The sequence below is a fragment of the Pseudochaenichthys georgianus genome, chromosome 19 (assembly GCF_902827115.2).
Source record: "Pseudochaenichthys georgianus chromosome 19, fPseGeo1.2, whole genome shotgun sequence".
Taxonomy (NCBI): domain Eukaryota; kingdom Metazoa; phylum Chordata; class Actinopteri; order Perciformes; family Channichthyidae; genus Pseudochaenichthys; species Pseudochaenichthys georgianus.
Window position 1 is genome coordinate 26,272,793 of NC_047521.1, and position 22,360 is coordinate 26,295,152.

The 22,360-nt window shown below is 45.3% G+C and overlaps 1 protein-coding gene across 1 annotated transcript; it reads right to left on the reverse strand.

Annotated features, from left to right (window-relative positions):
• Window positions 1-67: 67 nt before the first annotated feature.
• On the reverse strand, window positions 68-21,907 carry chadlb (chondroadherin-like b). Its single transcript, XM_034106705.2, has 11 exons — window positions 21,815-21,907; window positions 18,937-19,101; window positions 18,618-18,812; window positions 15,862-16,017; window positions 15,388-15,533; window positions 13,561-13,839; window positions 6,065-6,284; window positions 5,509-5,782; window positions 4,425-4,837; window positions 3,830-3,996; window positions 68-2,634 (listed from the first exon to the last, which is right to left on the reverse strand). The coding sequence occupies exons 2-11, from the start codon at window positions 19,099-19,101 to the stop codon at window positions 2,331-2,333; spliced, it is 2,319 nt and encodes a 772-aa protein (XP_033962596.1). The 5' UTR covers window positions 21,815-21,907; the 3' UTR covers window positions 68-2,330.
• Window positions 21,908-22,360: the final 453 nt, after the last annotated feature.

Consider the following 22,360-nt stretch of genomic DNA (forward strand, 5'->3'; position numbering starts at 1 on the left):
AGTTTACTTTGACGCGGGGGTGAGCGGGAGAGGCGGGGCTATTGCCTCATCATTATTGCTGTATGTTGCACAAACAACTGTAGCATGGTCAACAGCAACTCTGCGATCCGCCATTGTTGATGTTGTTGGTGGCGAAACACTTCAGCAATGGCGCGGGATAAACGGAGGTGAGCAGAAGAGGTGGGGAGAGGGGCGGGGCTATTGCGCAATCACTATCAGTGATCTGAAAATATTCGGACAGGGCGCACACACGGAGCCGTTTGACCTTTCTATCCACCTTGGGACCCGTTATCGTTTCCTCAGTCGTTTAGTGCCATATTCGGTCGTCCTCGTGTGGCCGAACGGTCTATATGACACTAAACAGTAACGCAAACGACCGAATTCGTCCTCGTGTGGCCGCAGCCTTAAATTGTGCAATTTTCCAAACTCGCATTGATTTCTCAAACAGCATCTCTGTATAGTATGTGTATTCACTCTCTGTCCAGAACGGCTTGTTGGAGCTCCTAGTGTGCTCTGATTGGTCGGCTCGTTGCGAGGCTCGCCGCTACTGCAAGGAGCGGACGGGTTTCCGGGTCGGCGATACAGGAGAACAAGCGAAACTCATCCTGAGCACACACACACTCACAGCCGAAGTAAAAACAATAAGTGTGGCTTGATATTGAGAAAGAAAGAGGTTTATAGCGCTGTGAGAACGGGTCTGCGGAGAGCATTTCTCCGCCATCCCAACTCGTCTATTACGAGCGTTCAGGGAGCTCTATGCAAGTCAATGGGGACTCCGTGGGTTTTCCTCAATCGCGAGGATGTTGGCTTGGTAGTCGCGTACTTCCAAGTCACTTCCTTCAGAAACTAAACAAGTATGCTTCCAAGCCACGGCTTCGGAAAACGAAGAAGAATGGAACAGGCTAACAAGTGTGCCACACTCTCTAATGGTTTCAACATAAACTGTACCGAAAATAAATACCTCACGATGTCTATCTAATTATGAACTTGCTTTACTTTCACGGAACACATTTTTGGTGATAACAGATGTAACAAAGTAACATATTTACCAACACATGTTCTACGCCACTACATACTTACATTTAAATGTGTGCTGCGTCGGTTCAGCCATTCTCCGCAAGGGTTTTTGAAATTGGTCCGTTCGCAAAGCATTGTGGGGATTTTAAGGACGTGAAGTCTACCCATGTGCAGCCTCGAAATTACCCCCAAACCAAGGACGCGGCCTCGGTGGAATTCCAAGTATGCTGGAGATTGGAACAGTCCTTCGGCGGCACTCGATGACGTAGCATCCTTGAAATATTGGCTTGGAAGCCAGAATCCTCGAGATTGAGAAACGGCCACGGCCCCTGTTAGTTAGCCAAGGGGTCCTGGTGTGGGAGGGGCTCCGCGGATTGGTCCATTTGGGACAATCCGCTCATTGTTGTTGATTTGGGTGTGCACACGTCACAGAACCCAGGAAGAGAACGAGAAATGTCCAACGAGGCGTTCTGGGGCAGCAGACAGGTCTTCTCTGTGATAGAGATTTACTCGCTACAGGGTGCACTTTGAGGGTTTGTGACTCATGCAATAACCGGAAAAGCATGACATGGGCCCTTTAATGTGAAGTTGTCAATCGTTTATTTGTCACATGTGTTGGTACAGATGTTTTTCAACAGTTATTATTAGACAACAAAGAGGAGAACTGCAGAAACGGTTGTTTTGTTAAAAAAAACCTCTGCAGGTTACATTTCTCGAGGAATCCATGGTTTGTCTTTTAAAATGTAAAAAAAGCAGCTCTCTCGGGCCATGTCTGACTCATACATGTAAAACACATGTAGTCAATTATTACAAAATGCAGGTGTTATTGGATAAAAACGTGCGAACGTATTGCATGTTGGCCAAGTAACATATTGTGTTATTGCATATTTGTGCTAATGATTTGAAAACAGAGTAAATGATGCAACAATAGTCTGATATAAGTCTGTCCGATAGGAGATGTTAAAAAGCCTCAGCAGGATACATGTCTAGAGGAATTAAATCCATGGTTTGTCTTTCTTAAAAAGCAGCTTTCTCCGGCCATGTCTGATAAAACAACTCACGCATGATGTAAGAAACGTTACGGGAAGCAGGTGAATGCATTACATATTGCCTTGAAGCTGCTTATTCACAAATCCGAGTGTTATTACATAAGGATATGCATCGTATGTGTGATTGTCAGTGAAAACATTTCATAATGTGTTGTAACACACGTTTTTCAACAGTTACCAATAGATGACGAATAGAAAATGATGCAGATTAATGTAATATCAATCTGATATATTGAAGATGTTAAAAACCCTTCACAGGTTACATCAAATTAACTCCATGGTTTGTCTCTTGGTGGTTTTCTTCGCCGCCGTGGGTTTCGTGTTGGATCCTTGTTTACGACGTTTGGCTTTGAGCATCTTGACCCGCCGCGGGCCTTTGAGGTGCATCGGTTTGGGTTTGGTGGCTTTGGGGGCCTTGGCTGGTTTTGGGGTGACGGTGGGGGGGAGAGGAAGACTTTCTCCCCCAGGACAGGCTCTGAAGACCTGGACGTCCTTCACCCGTCGACCAATCAGCTCGGGGGGATTCGCACATGTGGCTCGCACCTTCAGGTTCACTTTCTCTATCCACCTGGGGAGGAAATATCACATTATCGTTTATTTAAAAGGCCCGGACATGAAGTATCTTAAGTCATGGTTCTTTAAGTAAAATATGACAGTTTTCCCACGTTTTTATATATATAGTTAACAAGAAATTAGTCGTTTAAAAAGTGAAGAAAACTTGTTTTGATGACATGGAGGCAATATGAAATTAACTTGTATTTAAAAGCCCTGAAAACTAAATACTGTATCTCAAATGATGGTACTATTAGCTAAGATTGAGTGGATTGTAATTAACCTTAGATGCACGAGTGCCTGGACCCTACACTCTTCCATAAGTGGGTCAAAAAGGACCCGTATTATAATTTCATTTTCGTTAAGAGAAATCACTTTTATAATATTTAGTATTATATTTTGGTTCACACTAGAAATATTTTATATTTAATTTTTCACTATTTATAATTTTAGACTTTTTTTTTTACATTTTGAAAAAAAACATTTTGAACATATCGATGCAAAGATCTCCGCTATTCTGAGACCCTCGCAGTATTCCAGTCCCTTTTCAAAACTCATCCCTTCTCCTCTTGTCTACTCATAGCCCCCCCCATCCATCCATGCCGGTTGATCAAGTTTGATACTCCTATACCCCCCCCCCCACCCTAACCTTCCCTTATATTGTAAAGCGATTTTGAGTCCTTGAAAAGCCCTATACAAATATAATGTATTATTATTATTATTAGTATTATTATACTGACAGGTATCAGATCTTGCTGTGTAAAATAATCTTCCTGAGAGGTGTCACTTGTGATGTAGTCTGTGTGGTCCACAGTGAATGTATTCCTGACAGCAACAGGTGATAGGAATCAAAGGTTCCCATAGAAAATGCATGCCGGTCATTTTTGATCCACTTATGGAAGCTTGGGGTGGAAATACAAAAACTACAATTTCTTAAAATGTAAATTTAAAATGTGAATGGCATGATATCCAAAACATGTTTTTTGAGGAATAGCTGGAATATGAAAAGATACAAAAATGTAATTACAAAGATACTTCAAGAAAACCACCTCACCGGGTCAAAGAAGACCCACTTATGCATCTAAGGGTTAAGTTTTCCCATTTTTCTATAATGTACTTGGTCATTGGGCGTTTACAAAGAAATGGAGGAACAAGTCATTTCAAAAGTGCGGAGAACGGAGGACAATTGTGATAAAGAAGACGTGTATTACATGCGCAGTGGCAGCAGAGGGCAGTCACACATCAGAGGGTTGTGGGCCAGGTTGATGACCTCCAGAGAAGAGAGAGGGTGGAGGTCCGGCACCTCCTCCAGAAGGTTCCCCTCCAGGAAGAGACTCCTCAGACCTGGACCCACTCCTGCCAGGGAGCTCGGAGACATCTGGAGCGACAAACATCAGAATACTTTTTCAAGATGCAAGGCTTTGATTCTCATTCGGACAGAGCTACAGTGTAGATATGACAATGAAAGTCTTAGGTCACAGGTATGGCTGTTCTTTCAAAAGTTCAGGTGTCAGTCTTGTGGCCTGTTGGCACAATACTGTTAAATAATACTGTTCTGCATCGAAACATTCATAGCTAACAATTACATTATTGTTCTATTAATATAAAGGGAGGTCAGGTACTCTTTAAAACAGCTGTGGGTACTTTTTACTTAAATATATCCCACACTCCTGTACTTTTATTTGAGTAAGGAAGTTTAGTCAGTACTTCTACTTTTACCAGAGTATTTTTAAACACGAGTATCTGTACTTCTACTTGAGTAAAGGATGTGTGTACTTTTGCCATCTCTGCTTGTGACCCCCTCACCTTCTCCAGCCCCATGTTGTCCAGGTGCAGCTCCTTCAGGCTCCTCTCCAGGGGTCTGAAGGCGTTCGGCCCCACCCAGCGGATGGTGTTCCCGGACAGCCTCAGGTCCCGCAGGCTCCCCATCTTACTAAACGCCTCGGTGGGCACCTCCTTCAGCTTGTTGCCCCCCAGGTGGAGCGTGTCCAGGTCCTCCGCCCCCTCCAGAGCTCGAGGGGACACGTTCCCGATGGCGTTCCCGGTGAGGTAGAGCGAGCGCAGGCTCCCGGCCCCCAGCAGGACGTCCGGCTCCAGCCTGGAGATGGAGTTGTTCTCCAGGTGCAGAGCCAGCAGGCTGGGCACCAGACTGAAGGCTCCCCGGGGGAAACCAGTGAAGTGGTTCTTCTCCAGGTGGAGGTACGTGAGCTGAGGGAGGCCTGAGAAATTAAATGATAGGAATTTAAAGCGCATCTATCTGTTAAATCTACCTACTGCTACTTTGGATCTCAGATATATGATGTTTGCTCAAAATACCAAACAGATCACCCAGCCATGCCTCATACCCCTCTATTTCAGCCCTGTTAGAGAAACGCTGATTTTGAGTCCTTAACTTTAAAAAATAAAATGTAAAAAGAGGGGATGGGAGCTCAGAATTCTACCGAGAGATTTTCAGCTAAATGCTGCCGTGATTAAACGCCATATCATGTTCCAAACCACATCAAGGATTATTTCTGAAACCGTATGGAGCTCAAATCTCTGGGTTACCACAAGGTGAGTTCCTTTTTTTTTTAATCCTACTTTTTTACACATACTCTCTGTTAGCTCTGAGTGTTAGCGATGCTTGCTAATGTAAACAAAGACCATATTACTTCCAAAACGTTACGCATTGTTTGATAGCAGCGTTTCCGATATTACGTCATATCAGCAGCAAATCTGGATCAGCTCCGTTGTTCCCCCGTTTTTAGAGATTTGGGTACGGAGGAAAAGAGAGGGTTTTATTTTCTGACGCTGCGTGAGTTCCCTGACACACCGGGGACACATCTTTATGTATTAAAGACATTTTGCATGATAGTAGACCTTCAAAGTGTTAATGATGCATTTTAAGGACCTTTGAAGGCGCCAGGGCTGAGGGAGGAGAGGTCGTTCTCGGAGAGGTAAAGGTAGATCAGACCCTTCATGCCGCTGAACGCCCCGTCCTCCACCTCCACGATCTTGCAGCGCTGCAGGTGGAGCGAAACCACCTGGGTCATGCCGGGGAAGCTGCTGCTGGCGATGAAGTGGAAGTGGTTTCCTCGGAGGTCCAGGAGCCTCGTGTCCGGAGAGAAGCCCTGAGGAACTTTAGTGTGTGCGCGGTTCTCACACGAAGAGTGGTGTGTATCAGCCTGGGAAATATGGGAAGGTTAGAGAGGACAAAACACAATAATTCCATGTTGGGGAATTCCCATTGCTTTTGCATCTGGCAGTTTCTATGTGCTGTGGACCCGTACTGCACATCTCTGACAGAAAACTTTGGGGTACTCAAGATTTCTGGGTAAAAAACTGAATGTCTGCACCACAATTCCAATATTTTAAGCATGGGATACAGCTAGTATGGCTCTGTAAAAAGTATATGTGGACAACAAATGTGTGCATCAAGTACTTGAAAACCTGGTAGAGGCACTCACCTCGCAGGCGCAGTTTGCCGGACACTTGACCTTGTTCTTTGGCTCCTGAGTGGGAGGAGGAGTGATCCTGGCGGCCTCCTCCCTCTCCGCCCTCAGCATGGCTTCCTGGCTCTGGCAGCGCAGCTCCGTAGGGTACACGGCCTCCAGGCTCTCCCCCGACAGGTGGGCCGGACCTCCACAGGTGCCCAGCAGCTTCACCTTGTTACGGATCGACCATTCCCTGTGAAGGAAAAACCGGCCATGTGACTTCACGTAACCACCGCTACGCTAAAGGTGGCTAATGTATGGCTCTGGTTGGGCTGTAAAGGAACTACAGCACGGTCACATGACTTCACGTCACCACCGCTAAGCTAAAGGCGGTTTATGTTGGGCTCTAAAGGAACTACAGCACGGTCACATGACTTCACGCCACCACCGCTAAGCTAAAGGTGGCTAATGTTGGGCTGTAAAGTAACTACAGCACGGTCACATGACTTCACGTCACCACCGCTAAGCTAAAGGAGGCTAATGTTGGGCTATAAAGGAACTACAGCACGGTCACACAACCCAGTCTCATGGCATTTCGTGTTCACCAACACGATTTTTAATCTATTGATTCGTGTTCACCAACATGCCTTCATGCCGATCTAGATCCCTCCGCTTCGCGTCGGGCTCCTGATCAGCCTGTCGTTGTTCTTTTTCCCATAATGACCGCGCTGCTGCACATTATCCCTGAGAGACGTTCTGCAGAGGAGGGGCGTTTCACCGACGACAGGTGTTCTTACTTTTATGTAGCTGACGGAGAATTTTTACTTTACACGACACTGTTCAACACTTCATTCTGCTTCACTCTTTAACTAAACAACCGCGGATTTTTGAAGATATCCGCGTTCTCGTAAATACTGCGCTTCCTATGTTTTGGTGCGGACTGCATTCACACCAGCAATGAACCGCTCCAGAGTTCGCAAGCGCTCCGAGACCACCTATTTTAGCGGACCAGAGTCCGTTTGTTTAGTTCACTTCAGAGGTCTCGAGCTGCGTTCACACCGACCCAAATGAACCGCACCAAGCGGCTAAACGCACCAGGGTTCGATTCAACCGGACTATACAAGGCAGGTGTGAACGCACCCGAAGAACCAGTCCTGGAGAACCATCATCGCAGGAAAACAAAAAAGACAAGGCAACCGGTAATTGTTTGAGCAACACATCCGAACCTTTGCAGGGGATGCCCACTGCGGGTGGCAGAACAGACCTGAGTCCAGTAGACTCCTCAGAATGACTAGAGATCTTCTCATAGTCCAAACAGTTAACAGGCACAGCAGAATCCCGATATGGGCCCTTTTCCCAGACCAGCACACAGTATCCGTGATGTTCCTGGAGCAAAATCAGCACAGCAGCAAAGGACAGGCGAAAACAGCAGCGTGGAAGCGCTCCGGTCCCTCCGTGGTATCCCCGAGGTGAAAGCAGGCTCTGCAACAGCAGAACCAGGACCGGTGGAAAGCAGGCCCCAGCGGTGGTCAAATCCTCCTCCGCACAGCAGCACACGCCCGGTGGAAGCAGGCCAAGCCCGAAGCGTGGATCCACTCCGTCTCTCCGCGACGACTTCGGGGTAAAAACCTCTCCAGTACAGCCGAATTCTACAGGTGGGAGCAGGCCTCCGTAGATCGCAGATCGCAGATCGCAGATCGCAGGCAGCAGCAGGTGGAGCCGCTCCGTCTCTTAGCGACGAGCAGGCCTCCGAAAATCGCAGATCGCATGCAGCAACAGGTGGAGCCGCTCCGTCTCTTCGCGACGTCTCTGGAGGAAAAACACCTCAGTACAGCCGGCCTCGACAGATCGCAGACAACTAAAACTACTACTTGTATAAGCAGGGATGGCTAAAAGTTTGTAAGCAGGAGAGCTAGATGCTAACAGATGCCAGATGCTAACAGGTAGTGCGAGCCTGTAGAAATTGCGACTGCCTCCAATGACAGCGTAGTTCAAACATCTAGACATGCACAGTGTTTTGGAATACTACTACAATAAGTCTTTCCTCAAATGTTCCTAATTTCCATGATTTCTTTCTTGAGACAGTCGTCTCTAATTGCTTTTGTAGTTCACTTTAGACTTTAGAATTCTGTGATTGAGATATGTTTAAACTGCTGTATGAGCAGAAGTCTGAGCATGGACAAAAAGCCATGTGGTTGAATGTGAATAACAGAGCTTGATAATATCATTAAAATCAGGCAATGGATCAAACTAACGACTAACTGTGATGTTGCTCTATTGCTTAAATCAAAGTTTTTATTTGTTATTGATAGCAATCAGTGCGGGCGAACCGAAGCCTATTACTCGGAGGAAACCCTGTGTTGCTTTTGAAGAAAAAAAAAGACTCATGGCAAACATCCCTTAATAAATCCCCTACATTGTCCCCTAAATATTCCCCTAAATAACGCATGTTGCAGTTTTTTCATTTGTTTGCAAAACATGTGGGAAAACCTGGAGAAACCCTGCGTCTCAGTTCAAAAAGTGCTTCTGCAGAAGTTGGATTCATCTTTTCCAACAGATCCAAAGAACCTGCAGATCCGTCCAAGTTTTTTCGCTGGCATAAAATGACATTCGACGGACTCGGCAATAAAAACTCCAAATTCTTGTTCCTTTAATGGCCAGGAGCATCTCTGGAGAGCCACATCTCTCGCACAAGCGCTGGTAAATAACCTTCTCAAGGTCAGCGAAGGTCGACGTGTCGATTTGAAAGTCAATGCCCTCCAATTTAGCCCAAATACTATCAGAGAGGCGCAGAATGATGCCCTCCACGATGACATCCGAAAAACGCCGCGTCACTTTTCTGCAGGCCCGCGCGACGAGCTTCTCCACAAAAATCTAAACAAGGGGTCTTTTTAAGTCCTGGTAGCTGACCCCCTCAAAAGGATTAAAAGGACATCTAGTCTTCTCCTCACAAAGCGAGGCTCTCTCCAAAGCTTCGTCCCTCTCATCGAAGGCGTCTGCCTGAAGCGAAGCCTCAGGCCCCATTCTGGCCAGTTGGACCCTTTGACTCTTGCTCGCTACCTGAGAGTTCACAAACCAGGTCATCAGCGACACAACATGCCACGCCTGACTGCACATGTCCGCGTACATGTCGTGATGCACCTGAGGAACGAGGACTTGAGGAGACGTGGTGACAGGCGAGCTCCTTACAGGCTCCGGGATAATGTTCTGAGACATACCACTGGCAATGTGTCCGTACAATATGTCGCTCAGTGCCTGAGCGAAGTCTACATACTTGACCCTGGAGCTGTCTGTGAACCTTTTAGAGGTACTCATTTCTCCCCCCCTTCTCACCGCCCGCTGTCTGGAGCACATTGCCTACGCTGTCATCAGTGAAGTCATGGACTTCATAGATTCCTCTTTGGGGTCTGGATGGAATTTCATTTTAAGCTTTTCCACTATAATGAATCCAAGCTTTGGCAAAACGCTTTGCCAAGCAGTTCTTCACCTTCTTCTTTATGCCCTGCTTGCATTCGGTCTTCTGGTTTTGGGTGGACTCGTCGACATCCGCCTCCTCCTGGTCCAGCTCTCCCTCGGCCATACGGGATGTGATGACCTCTTCTTCAAGCAGAGCATAAACCTGCTCAGGCCAATCCTCCAGGACAGGATCGGTGAGTTTTCTCACCTCTTGGTAAAGGATTTCTTCTACAGATTTCTGTTTCCGGAGGTCAATCACTGAGTCCCCTGACGAACTCTGCTCCTTGACTCCCAGCAGCAAGGAAATAATTGAGACCGGTGAACCAGCTCTGGGCTCCTCATTTTCCGCTGTCAGTGTCTCAGGACTTATTTTTCTCGCACGTGCTCTACGGTGAAGTTTCCCAACTCTAATTCTTCCTGCCTTCAGCATTGTGCAGAGGTGCCCACCATCAGGTTGAGCCTGCTGGGGGGAACGACGTGCTGGCTCACCACAAGCTCAGCAGTGCTGCTGGTGGCAGAGTTCACTCTCTCTGGCAGAGAGCAGGTCCCCCAGACTGGACCTGATGCTCTCCTGAGAGACAAACGTCTTCCTGCCCTTAGAACCAGCCAAAATAGCCTTGGTTACGGACAACACAACCTCCAGTACAAAGTCTGCCTCCACGATTAAGGTGGCTCCATCAGGGTTCCCTGCTCTGCTGTCATCCCTTTGACAAAGGGCTCAACAACAGGAGTCAGGCTGCTTCTGAGCTCTGGCATCTGCTGGCTGTTCATGGACATTATAACTCTATTAATAACCCACTAATCAGATAATTAAACAATAATGTTATTGAAGATTTTCAAATATCTTGGTATTTAAAAAATAATTATTTAGATATTTCTAAAACAATGTGGATTATTCTTAATTATTTAGATATTTCTAAAGCAATGTGGATTATTCTTAATTATTTAGATATTTCTAAAGCAATGTGGATTGTTTGAAATGCTAACCTGCCTGGTTTGAAGGAACTGATCTGAAGGAGAGACCTCGCAGACTCTGCATGGTGAACAGCCATTCTTAAAATGAGAGCCATCGAGAACAGGATCTCTGACCTCATCGAGGCACTGAACGATCCCTAAACCCCGCCCACCTACGCGGCTTTGCAACCGTTGCTAGGCAACCGCTGAAAAGCACTTGGACCAATTTTTTATTTTTTTTTAAAACCTTTATTAGAACGTTTTACTTACACCTTTTTTCTTCCCATCTAACAGCTAAATAAACAATGATCTGTATGACAATGTATGTTGTATAATTCCTAACATATAGACAATAACATTTATATTGTTATTATATTTATAATAAGTTACATAACATATACAACATTTCAATGGTAATATGGTGGATCCTTTTATTAAGGTCAATTTGGAGTGTTCACATTTTTATGGCTAAATGACATGTAATTGGCTTATTGGCTTTAGTCCTTTGTTTTAGCAAATAGAAAGAGGTTCAATTATGGTAAACAATAGTAGAATTTGCATACAGAGATGTACATTATCCTTATTTACTTAGATTCTATTAAACATATAATCACAAAGGGGTTGTCAAAAATACAGACATGTAAAACAGCAAAGTGGAGGCTAAATATGCGGGAGCTCGACGGAACAACTCGAAATGTGAGAAGAAGAAAAAAAGCCGATCGCCCCGCCCACACTGCGTTGCTACCCAGGTCCTAAACTGTAATGGTAATGCGCCACGGCCTCGGACGGCCAGCGAGGCAGCCCGAGGCCTGAGCGAGGACGCTTAGGGACGCTTAAACGGGGCGACCCCGCTGCAGTGGAAATGTGCCAATAGAGACCTGCCACTGGTTCACAACCGATTACAAGGCTCTTTAAGAACGCATTATGTAAATAAAAATAACACATGAAAGGGAAAACCCAAACGCATTATACGGCCTCTTTAAAGACCATCTATTATTACTTCTTCATGTCTCTTCTACATCAACATGTGTCCCCTCTTCTTCATGTCTCTTCTACATCAACACGTGTCCCCTCTTCTTCATGTCTCTGCTACATCAACATGTGTCCCCTCTTCTCCATGTCTCTTCTACATCAACATGTGTCCCCTCTTCTTCATGTCTCTTCTACATCAACACGTGTCCCCTCTTCTTCATGTCTCTTCTACATCAACATGTGTCCTCTCTTCTTCATGTCTCTTCTACATCAACATGTGTCCCCTCTTCTCCGTGTCTCTTCTACATCAACATGTGTCCCCTCTTCTTCATGTCTCTTCTACATCAACATGTGTCCCCTCTTCTCCGTGTCTCTTCTACATCAACATGTGTCCCCTCTTCTTCATGTCTCTTCTACATCAACATGTGTCCCCTCTTCTTCGTGTCTCTTCTACATCAACATGTGTCCCCTCTTCTTCATGTTTCTTCTACATCAACATGTGTCCCCTCTTCTTCGTGTCTCTTCTACATCAACATGTGTCCCCTCTTCTTCATGTTTCTTCTACATCAACATGTGTCCCCTCTTCTTCGTGTCTCTTCTACATCAACATGTGTCCCCTCTTCTTCGTGTCTCTTCTACATCAACATGTGTCCCCTCTTCTTCGTGTCTCTTCTACATCAACATGTGTCCCCTCTTCTTCATGTCTCTTCTACATCAACATGTGTCCCCTCTTCTTCATGTCTCTTCTACATCAACATGTGTCCCCTCTTCTTCATGTCTCTTCTACATCAACATGTGTCCCCTCTTCTACATCAACATGTGTCCCCTCTTCTACATCAACATGTGTCCCCTCTTCTCCATGTCTCTTCTACATCAGCATGTGTCCCCTCTTCTTCATGTCTCTTCTACATCAACATGTGTCCCCTCTTCTTCATGTCTCTTCTACATCAACATGTGTCCCCTCTTCTTCATGTCTCTTCTACATCAACATGTGTCCCCTCTTCTTCATGTCTCTTCTACATCAACATGTGTCCCCTCTTCTTCATGTCTCTTCTACATCAACATGTGTCCCCTCTTCTTCATGTCTCTTCTACATCAACATGTGTCCCCTCTTCTTCATGTCTCTTCTACATCAACATGTGTCCCCTCTTCCTCATGTCTCTTCTACATCAACATGTGTCCCCTCTTCTTCATGTCTCTTCTACATCAACATGTGTCCCCTCTTCTTCATGTCTCTTCTACATCAACATGTGTCCCCTCTTCTCCATGTCTCTTCTACATCAACATGTGTCCCCTCTTCTCCATGTCTCTTCTACATCAACATGTGTCCCCTCTTCTTCATGTCTCTTCTACATCAACATGTGTCCCCTCTTCTCCATGTCTCTTCTACATCAACATGTGTCCCCTCTTCTCCATGTCTCTTCTACATCAACATGTGTCCCCTCTTCTCCATGTCTCTTCTACATCAACATGTGTCCCCTCTTCTCCATGTCTCTTCTACATCAACATGTGTCCCCTCTTCTCCATGTCTCTTCTACATCAACATGTGTCCCCTCTTCTCCATGTCTCTTCTACATCAACATGTGTCCCCTCTTCTCCATGTCTCTTCTACATCAACATGTGTCCCCTCTTCTTCATGTCTCCTCTACATCAACATGTGTCCCCTCTTCTTCATGTCTCTTCTACATCAACATGTGTCCTCTCTGTGAAAAGAGATTCTGAAAGTTTCAGGAACAAAGATTCTCTCTCTTTTTGTCCTGATCCATTTCTATAAAAACCTGAAAATAATTTTTGGCCACTTTTTGATGTCATAACGATGTGTTGTCTTGTATAACCATTAGCCAATCAGCAACAAGGTACCCCCCCCCCCCCCCTTATCACCTGAATCTCCTCTAGAGCACCATTGAGTTCTTTGTAACCAAATGTCTCTCAGAGGGGCGTGGGGAGGGGCTCCTTGTCTTCATCTAAAGTAACAGACAGAGAATCAGCACTTTGGAAACAGGGCTGAAACAGAGGGGATTATGGGTAATGCTGCAATGATCTGTTTGGTGTTTCAGCCAATCAGAGACAGGCTCTGTATATATCTGAGACCTGTGATATATTGATGAGAAAGAGGATAACTGGGGACCTTTAAAGTGTTTGTTTACCTGAGAGGACGCAGGTAGCAGTTGCAGGAGAGAGGGTTCCCGGCCAGGTTCAGGCGAGCCAGCGACGACGTTCCCTCGGAGAAAGGCTGCAGGACTCTCAGCTGGTTGTGACCGAGGTCCAGGTGCACCAGTTTGCTGGATTTGGAGAAGGCCGTGGGGTCCAGGTCCTGCAGGGACATGTGATCCATGAAGAGGTGCGTCAGTTTCTTCATGGAAACCACCTCCTCTCCCAGGTACGTCATCGGGTTGTAGCTCAGGTCCAGACGGGTGACTGGAAGTCTGCAGGCAGAGAGGCAGAGATTGAAGATGTTACAAAGCATGACACTTGCTCCAGAGCATTTTAACAGTCTGGGGTTAGTTAGTCGTTTGTTTTATTTACAGAGATGGCAAAAGTACACACATCCTTTCTTCAAGTAGAAGTACAGATACTCGTGTTTATAAATACTCTGGTGAAAGTAGAAGTACTGACTAAACTTCTTTACTCAAGTAAAAGTAAATTATTAGTATTTCAGTATTTGTGTTCAACATGTAAGAAGTAGAAAGTACAGGTATTTGTGTTCAACATGTAAGAAGTAGAAAGTACAGGTATTTGAGTTCAACATGTAAGAAGTAGAAAGTACAGGTATTTGAGTTCAACATGTAAGAAGTAGAAAGTACAGGTATTTGAGTTCAACATGTAAGAAGTAGAAAGTACAGGTATTTGAGTTCAACATGTAAGAAGTAGAAAGTACAGGTATTTGAGTTCAACATGTAAGAAGTAGAAAGTACAGGTATTTGAGTTCAACATGTAAGAAGTAGAAAGTACAGGTATTTGTGTTCAACATGTAAGAAGTAGAAAGTACAGGTATTTGTGTTCAACATGTAAGAAGTAGAAAGTACAGGTATTTGAGTTCAACATGTAAGAAGTAGAAAGTACAGGTATTTGTGTTCAACATGTAAGAAGTAGAAAGTACAGGTATTTGTGTTCAACATGTGAGAAGTAGAAAGTACAGGTATTTGAGTTCAACATGTAAGAAGTAGAAAGTACAGGTATTTGAGTTCAACATGTAAGAAGTAGAAAGTACAGGTATTTGGGTTCAACATGTGAGAAGTAGAAAGTACAGGTATTTGGGTTCAACATGTAAGAAGTAGAAAGTACAGGTATTTGTATTCAACATGTGAGAAGTAGAACGTACAGGTATTTGTGTTCAACATGTAAGAAGTAGAACGTACAGGTATTTGGGTTCAACATGTAAGAAGTAGAAAGTACAGGTATTTGTGTTCAACATGTAAGAAGTAGAACGTACAGGTATTTGGGTTCAACATGTAAGAAGTAGAAAGTACAGGTATTTGTGTTCAACATGTAAGAAGTAGAAAGTACAGGTATTTGAGTTCAACATGTAAGAAGTAGAAAGTACAGGTATTTGGGTTCAACATGTAAGAAGTAGAAAGTACAGGTATTTGGGTTCAACATGTAAGAAGTAGAAAGTACAGGTATTTGGGTTCAACATGTAAGAAGTAGAAAGTACAGGTATTTGGGTTCAACATGTGAGAAGTAGAAAGTACAGGTATTTGAGTTCAACATGTAAGAAGTAGAAAGTACAGGTATTTGGGTTCAACATGTGAGAAGTAGAAAGTACAGGTATTTGTGTTCAACATGTGAGAAGTAGAAAGTACAGGTATTTGGGTTCAACATGTAAGAAGTCAAAGTAAAACGTCATCGTAAATAAGTAGTGGAGTAAAGTACTGATACCAGACAAATGTACTTAAGTAGAGTAACAAAGTATTAGTACTCCACGACTTCCCACCTCTGTATTTAGTATTATTATTTGGAGCATCGTGCTGTACCTGGTCATGGTCTCTGTGGGGAAGAACTGCAGCTCGTTGTGGTCCAGACTGAGACGTGTGAGCGTGAACAGCCCGGCCAAAGCCTCCGTGTCCAGGTAATTTAAAGAGTTGTGACTCAGACGAAGCCATTTGATGTTCTGCAAGCCCTGCAGGAAGAAAAGGAGGTCTGATATGTGATGCTTCAAAGATTCAGAGACTGTCGTATACAACACAAGGTTGTTGTCAATGAAAATATAAATCCCCAGGCTCGTCCAACAATGCAAGAGGTATTACAATTGTGAACAGATTAGTGCAAGGACATCATTTTGCAACAATAAAAAGCCTGAATATTCACAGTGAGAAAGTGTGTGGATTCAGTTGCAATCACTTAAAACACAATCCACTATCTTTAATTGTATTTCTGAGCAGCTGCAGAACGCACAGTGTACACTTCTCACTGTGTGTTACAGTCTATATTTGAGGTGTGTGTGTTACCTGGAAGGCCATGTTGGGGATGTACACCAGCTGGTTGTGTGTGAGGGAGAGCAGGTTGAGGAAGCCGAGCTGAGAGAAAGCTCCGGGCTGAATCTCCTCCACCCGGTTACGGTCGATCAGGAGCTGCTTCAGCGAGGACAGGCCGTCAAACGACTCCTGGACTCACAAGGAACACAACAAGCGTCACTGTGGTGCCGGGAACATGTGTGAGACGAAGGAGACAGACATTTGACTTGAGTTCATTATAGTGGCATTCACAAATGTTAAAACTGCACAGATCGTAGGCTCTGAAACGATCATGATCACATTTAATAAAACCAAACCTATTTGACAATAAACCTGAATCTGATTCTGAAGATGATGGGACACAATGATTTTGTTCTGCAGTGTGTGTGTGTGTGTGTGTGTGTGTGTGTGTGTGTGTGTGTGTGTGTGTGGTGTGTGTGTGTGTGTGTGTGTGTGTGTGTGTGTGTGTGTGTGTGTGTGTGTGTGTGTGTGGACTTGGTACAGTGTGTGAGGACTTGGTACAGTGTGTGTAAGGACCTGGTATAGTGTGTGTGGACTTGGTACAGTGTGTGGACCAGGTACAGTGTGTGTAAGGACTTGGTATAGTGTGTGAGGACCTGGTACAGTGTGTGTAAGGACCAGGTACAGTGTGTGTAAGGACTTGGTACAGTGTGTGTAAGGACTTGGTACAGTGTGTAAGGACCTGGTACAGTGTGTGTAAGGACCAGGTACAGTGTGTAAGGACCTGGTACAGTGTGTGAGGACCTGGTACAGTGTGTAAGGACCTGGTACAGTGTGTAAGGACCTGGTACAGTGTGTGAGGACCTGGTACAGTGTGTGAGGACCTGGTACAGTGTGTAAGGACCTGGTACAGTGTGTAAGGACCTGGTACAGTGTGTAAGGACCTGGTACAGTGTGTAAGGACCTGGTACAGTGTGTGAGGACCTGGTACAGTGTGTAAGGACCTGGTACAGTGTGTAAGGACCTGGTACAGTGTGTGAGGACCTGGTACAGTGTGTGTAAGGACCTGGTACAGTGTGTGTAAGGACCTGGTACAGTGTGTGTAAGGACCTGGTACAGTGTGTGTAAGGACCTGGTACAGTGTGTGGACCAGGTACAGTGTGTGTAAGGACCTGGTACAGTGTGTGAGGACCTGGTACAGTGTGTGTAAGGACCTGGTACAGTGTGTGTAAGGACCAGGTACAGTGTGTGAGGACCTGGTACAGTGTGTGTAAGGACCTGGTACAGTGTGTGAGGACTTGGTACAGTGTGTGTAAGGACCAGGTACAGTGTGTGAGGACCTGGTACAGTGTGTAAGGACCAGGTACAGTGTGTGAGGACCTGGTACAGTGTGTGTAAGGACCTGGTACAGTGTGTGTAAGGACCTGGTACAGTGTGTGTGGACCTGGTACAGTGTGTGTGGACCTGGTACAGTGTGTGAGGACTTGGTACAGTGTGTGTAAGGACCAGGTACAGTGTGTGTGGACCTGGTACAGTGTGTGAGGACTTGGTACAGTGTGTGAGGACCAGGTACAGTGTGTGTGGACCTGGTACAGTGTGTGAGGACTTGGTACAGTGTGTGTGGACTTGGTACAGTGTGTGTGTGGACCTGGTACAGTGTGTGTAAGGACCAGGTACAGTGTGTGAGGACCTGGCACAGTGTGTGTGGACTTGGTACAGTGTGTGTGGACCTGGTATAGTGTGTGGACTTGGTACAGTGTGTGTGAGGACCTGGTACAGTGTGTGTAAGGACCTGGTACAGTGTGTGGACTTGGTACAGTGTGTGTGAGGACCTGGTATAGTGTGTGTGGACTTGGTACAGTGTGTGGACCTGGTACAGTGTGTGGACCTGGTACAGTGTGTGGACCTGGTACAGTGTGTGGACCTGGTACAGTGTGTGTAAGGACCTGGTATAGTGTGTGTGGACTTGGTACAGTGTGTGTGAGGACCTGGTACAGTGTGTGGACCTGGTACAGTGTGTGTAAGGACCTGGTATAGTGTGTGTGGACTTGGTACAGTGTGTGTGAGGACCTGGTACAGTGTGTGGACCTGGTACAGTGTGTGTGAGGACTTGGTATAGTGTGTGTGGACTTGGTACAGTGTGTGTGAGGACCTGGTACAGTGTGTGGACCTGGTACAGTGTGTGTGAGGACTTGGTATAGTGTGTGTGGACCTGGTACAGTGTGTGTGGACCTGGTACAGTGTGTGTGAGGACCTGGTACAGTGTGTGTGGACCTGGTACAGTGTGTGGACCTGGTACAGTGTGTGGACCTGGTACAGTGTGTGTAAGGACTTGGTACAGTGTGTGTGAGGACTTGGTATAGTGTGTGTGGACCTGGTACAGTGTGTGAGGACCTGGTACAGTGTGTGGACCTGGTACAGTGTGTGGACCTGGTACAGTGTGTGTAAGGACTTGGTACAGTGTGTGTGAGGACTTGGTACAGTGTGTGGACCTGGTACAGTGTGTGTGGACCTGGTACAGTGTGTGTGAGGACCTGGTACAGTGTGTGTAAGGACTTGGTACAGTGTGTGTGTGGACCTGGTACAGTGTGTGTGAGGACCTGGTACAGTGTGTGGACCTGGTACAGTGTGTGTGGACCTGGTACAGTGTGTGTAAGGACCAGGTACAGTGTGTGTGTGAGTGTGTGTGTGTACCTGCAGTGTGTGTGTGTGTGTGTGTGTGTGTGTGTGTGTGTGTGTGTGTGTGTGTGTGTGTGTGTGTGTGTGTGTGTGTGTGTGTGTGTGTGGACCTGGTAGAGGATGTCGATGTTGTTGTTGGCCAGGTTGAGGAAGACGAGGCGTCCGAGGCCACGGAAAGCCCCCTCCTTCACCCTGCGGACGTTACAGCGCTGCAGCGACAGGTGCGTGAGGTACGGTGTGTGTTTGAAGGCCCCGGAGGGAAGCTCCTGGATGTCGTTACCACGCAGATCCAATTTCACTGTGATCTATTAAGAACATAGTTGATTCCTAAATTAATACCGGGTGTGCAAGCTGTGATTTTAGCAAGAAAAGTGCAGTGTGTGTGTGTGTGTGTGTGTGTGTGTGTGTGTGTGTGTGTGTGTGTGAGACCTCATCCAAAGTAGGGGGGATGTGTGTGAGGTTCTTGCTGTTGCAGGTCACAGTGAGCTGGATCTGGTCACACACACACTGCTCAGGACATTTAGCGGAGTGTGTGTCAGGGACGCAGAGCAGCAGCAGGAAGCAGAGGAGGTGAGGACACATCTGGAAGAACATCTGGGAAGGACAATTACAATTTAAGTTCAAATAAACATAATTATAAGCATTCTAGTTCATGGTTAGTGGCCTATATATATATATATATATATCAGAAAACAGACAAGAGTCCGAACCAAAGACTATGTGTAATAATAATAATAAAGCATTGCGGCAAATCACTTAGACATAATGCAGAAGTAATCACAATCTAACACTGACCTATATAATAATACCTGTATTTCAGTAACAGGGGGGCATTGTTGTATTCATTTAAGCAGCTCATAATACTTGTATTATTTTTGCTGAAGTAGCATCTTAATGCAGGATCTTGTGATAGAATACCTTTTCTGATAGAGGACCCGAGTAGCCCGATACCTGCATGAATGTTTTATGCCGTTACAATCAAAATATAAAGAGGAAGCCATTTAGGGGCTCCTCCAGGATATGCCTACATCGCCTGAAATCTCTATTGACGGTGTCAGATTGCATAATTCTGTACTTTTTGGGGATTAGAGTTATTTTGCTGAGTTTGGGCCGAGCCAGACTTCACTGGAATGCCTTAAAACCACATTCCCATGTCGGATCAACAGCCCTGATCCGCAGGAATGGACAGGGAAAGCTGCACAGCACCACACGTCTCCGAATGTTGGCACGGAGAAACGGTGCCACGCTCAAACCTGCTGCAGCAAATCCTGAAACAGATGGAGCTGACGGAGACACGCGACTGTATTAATGCAAAACACCAAGTCTGTGCATCAGTTTTATATATCTACATTTGTCTTTTTCTGTTATTTTCTGGCTTGTAATTGGCTTTTTTGTTTTATTAGTAGCCTATGTGTTGGGGAATAATTTGCCCTGCATGCCCTCCGTCGCCCTCTGACGCAGCTGACCGTAAGGAGGGGCTGCCCTAGCATTTTGTTGATACCAGTTTGTGACCGGGCACCTCTCGGTCAGAGATAGTTATTGTTGTGGGACACCTGGAACACTTCCTCCTCGGGGTGTAGATGACCCGGAGCCATACGCGACAACAACTGTGATTCAGTGTCCTCAGCTGTTCAGTATACCTATTGAAGAATGTTGATTATTACACTCTGAACTAGTTAAAACCTGGAGCTACAGGAGGGCGCTTCAGAATTGATGGTGGCATCTCAACCGTGGCCCGTGACATGTCTTGTGAGTTCTCCGGCCGAAGCTCCAAATAAACCGTCACCGTTTGCCATCAAAGCTCCAGCTCTCCTCGTGTCTCTCCGAGTCCTGACTCCCATTGCTTCAGAAGTTTCCCCCACACTATGTATGTCATTTACGCCATAACAAAACTAAATGTTACCAATGCTTTGAGGGCACAAAACTTGCTTTTCCAAAATACAAAATGTGATTTATTTTTCTTTTATTATGTGTTTATCCCTTAATATATATTATATAATTAAGCAATAGCTCACGACAGGCCGTGGTATATGCTCATTATATCACAGCTAAGGGGCGTGGTTCGGCCCGACGCGAAGCGGAGGCAGTTTGCTTTTCAGCCCAACGGTATGTTTTTCTCAGACGCGGAGGGATACTGACTGGTTGTGAAAAGTAACTTACAATTCTACCAGTGGTATACGCTCAGTATATCACGGCTAAGAACCAATCAGATTGCTTGATTTGACGTGTCCGTTTTATAATAGATATTAGATATCCTATACAGTGTACAATATTTCAGTATACTGTTTTAACCTGCATTTATTGTTATTATTATTATTTAATATTTTAGGTATTCTGTTATGTTGCATTGTTGGCAGAGCCTGTATTACATTGAATTGCATTTATTTTCCAAACATAGCTGTTGCGATATGACTAAAGCTTTAAATTGACTTTGTTAGAAGAAAAAAATGTAAACGCCCACTTTTGTTAGATGAACAGTTGATGTTTCTGCACTCATCCAGCGTAAATCAGAGCATAGAAAATATTTTGTATTATATTTAATACAATATATAATTGTATATATTAATCAATTATGAATATTTGAAGTTCCTTTAAAAGCTGCATGTAAACAACGCTGACCATCCAGCAGCCTTTTGGGTATTTTAACAGCCTTCCTCGTTGTGTTCCTCAAACCCCCGGAGCAAAGAGGGACAAGAGGAGAAACTAGAGCCGGAGGAATTTCCCCTTGCACCGGTCTGTTTGTCCGCGTGCCCCCGGGGATACACAGAGCTGACCGCAGAGGAGCCGCCGCTCCGCGCGCACAAAGACGCGCAGTGTCTCTCCGCCCGGTGTGGTGCCAGAGCGTTTCCCCCTGGAAAAACCCTCTGGTCAGGTACGAAGAGAAAACTCCTCTCCAACGCTTTTAAGATTGAATGAACCTGCATTATACCACCGTATTCTAAACATGGTGATAGTTTTCTGTGCGTAAAGGGTAAGTGATGATGGTTATTGACACATCTTGGAATGTTAAAATCCTGCAAAATTATCGAATATGGAAAAATACCAGCACTGTATTGGTTATATTTTGACTTATAGGTGGCAACCAAGAAAATATACAGCCAGTATATAGTGAGTGAGATAACGGTTCAAAATGTTGCACAATAAAACTGTCCACATGATTGGATAAATAAGCAATTTGGATTACAACATAACATGTTATGTCAAAACATTCATATTCTACCTTCAAAATAACTCAAATAAATGTATTGAAATACATAAATTCCCTATTGTTGGTTGACAAATTAATCAATTTTACGCACGGACTCACCGTGCTGTGGTTCCTGGTTCTGTCCGGTTCCTGGTCGCTCGGTGGCCGCTCACTCTCTCACGGTCTCGGCTCTCTGCTGCTCTTCCCCCGGCCCCATCCAAAACAAACTCAGTTCATCCCTTCATTCACTGACAGCCCCCCCCCCCCCCCTTACTCTGACACCAACCTCCTACCTCTGGATTCCGTTAAAGGAATATTACACCAAATGAACACTTAATTTCCACACCAAATTCTCCATTTCGGATGAACATGTAATCTTTTTAAGCTTTCTTAAAAAAAAACAGTGTATAATTCACTCCACACACACAGTATAATTCACCACACACACACACACACACAACACACACACACACACACACAACACACACACCCACACACACACACACACACACACACACACACACACACCACACACACACACACACACACACACACACACACACACACACACACACACACACACACACACACACACACACACACACACACACACACACACACACACACACGACGAGTCAGGCTTGTTGGATTAGTTATATTTCTGAC

Bases quoted from the DNA above. Each gene is read 5' to 3' on its own strand.
- chadlb (XM_034106705.2), bottom strand. From the start codon at position 19,101: ATGTTCTTCCAGATGTGTCCTCACCTCCTCTGCTTCCTGCTGCTGCTC. The intron at 5,783-6,064 runs GTGAGTGCCTCT...CATATTTCCCAG, and splicing joins CGGCAAACTGCGCCTGCGAG to GCTGATACACACCACTCTTC. The intron at 4,838-5,508 runs GTCCTTAAAATG...TTAATTTCTCAG, and splicing joins CAGCCCTGGCGCCTTCAAAG to GCCTCCCTCAGCTCACGTAC.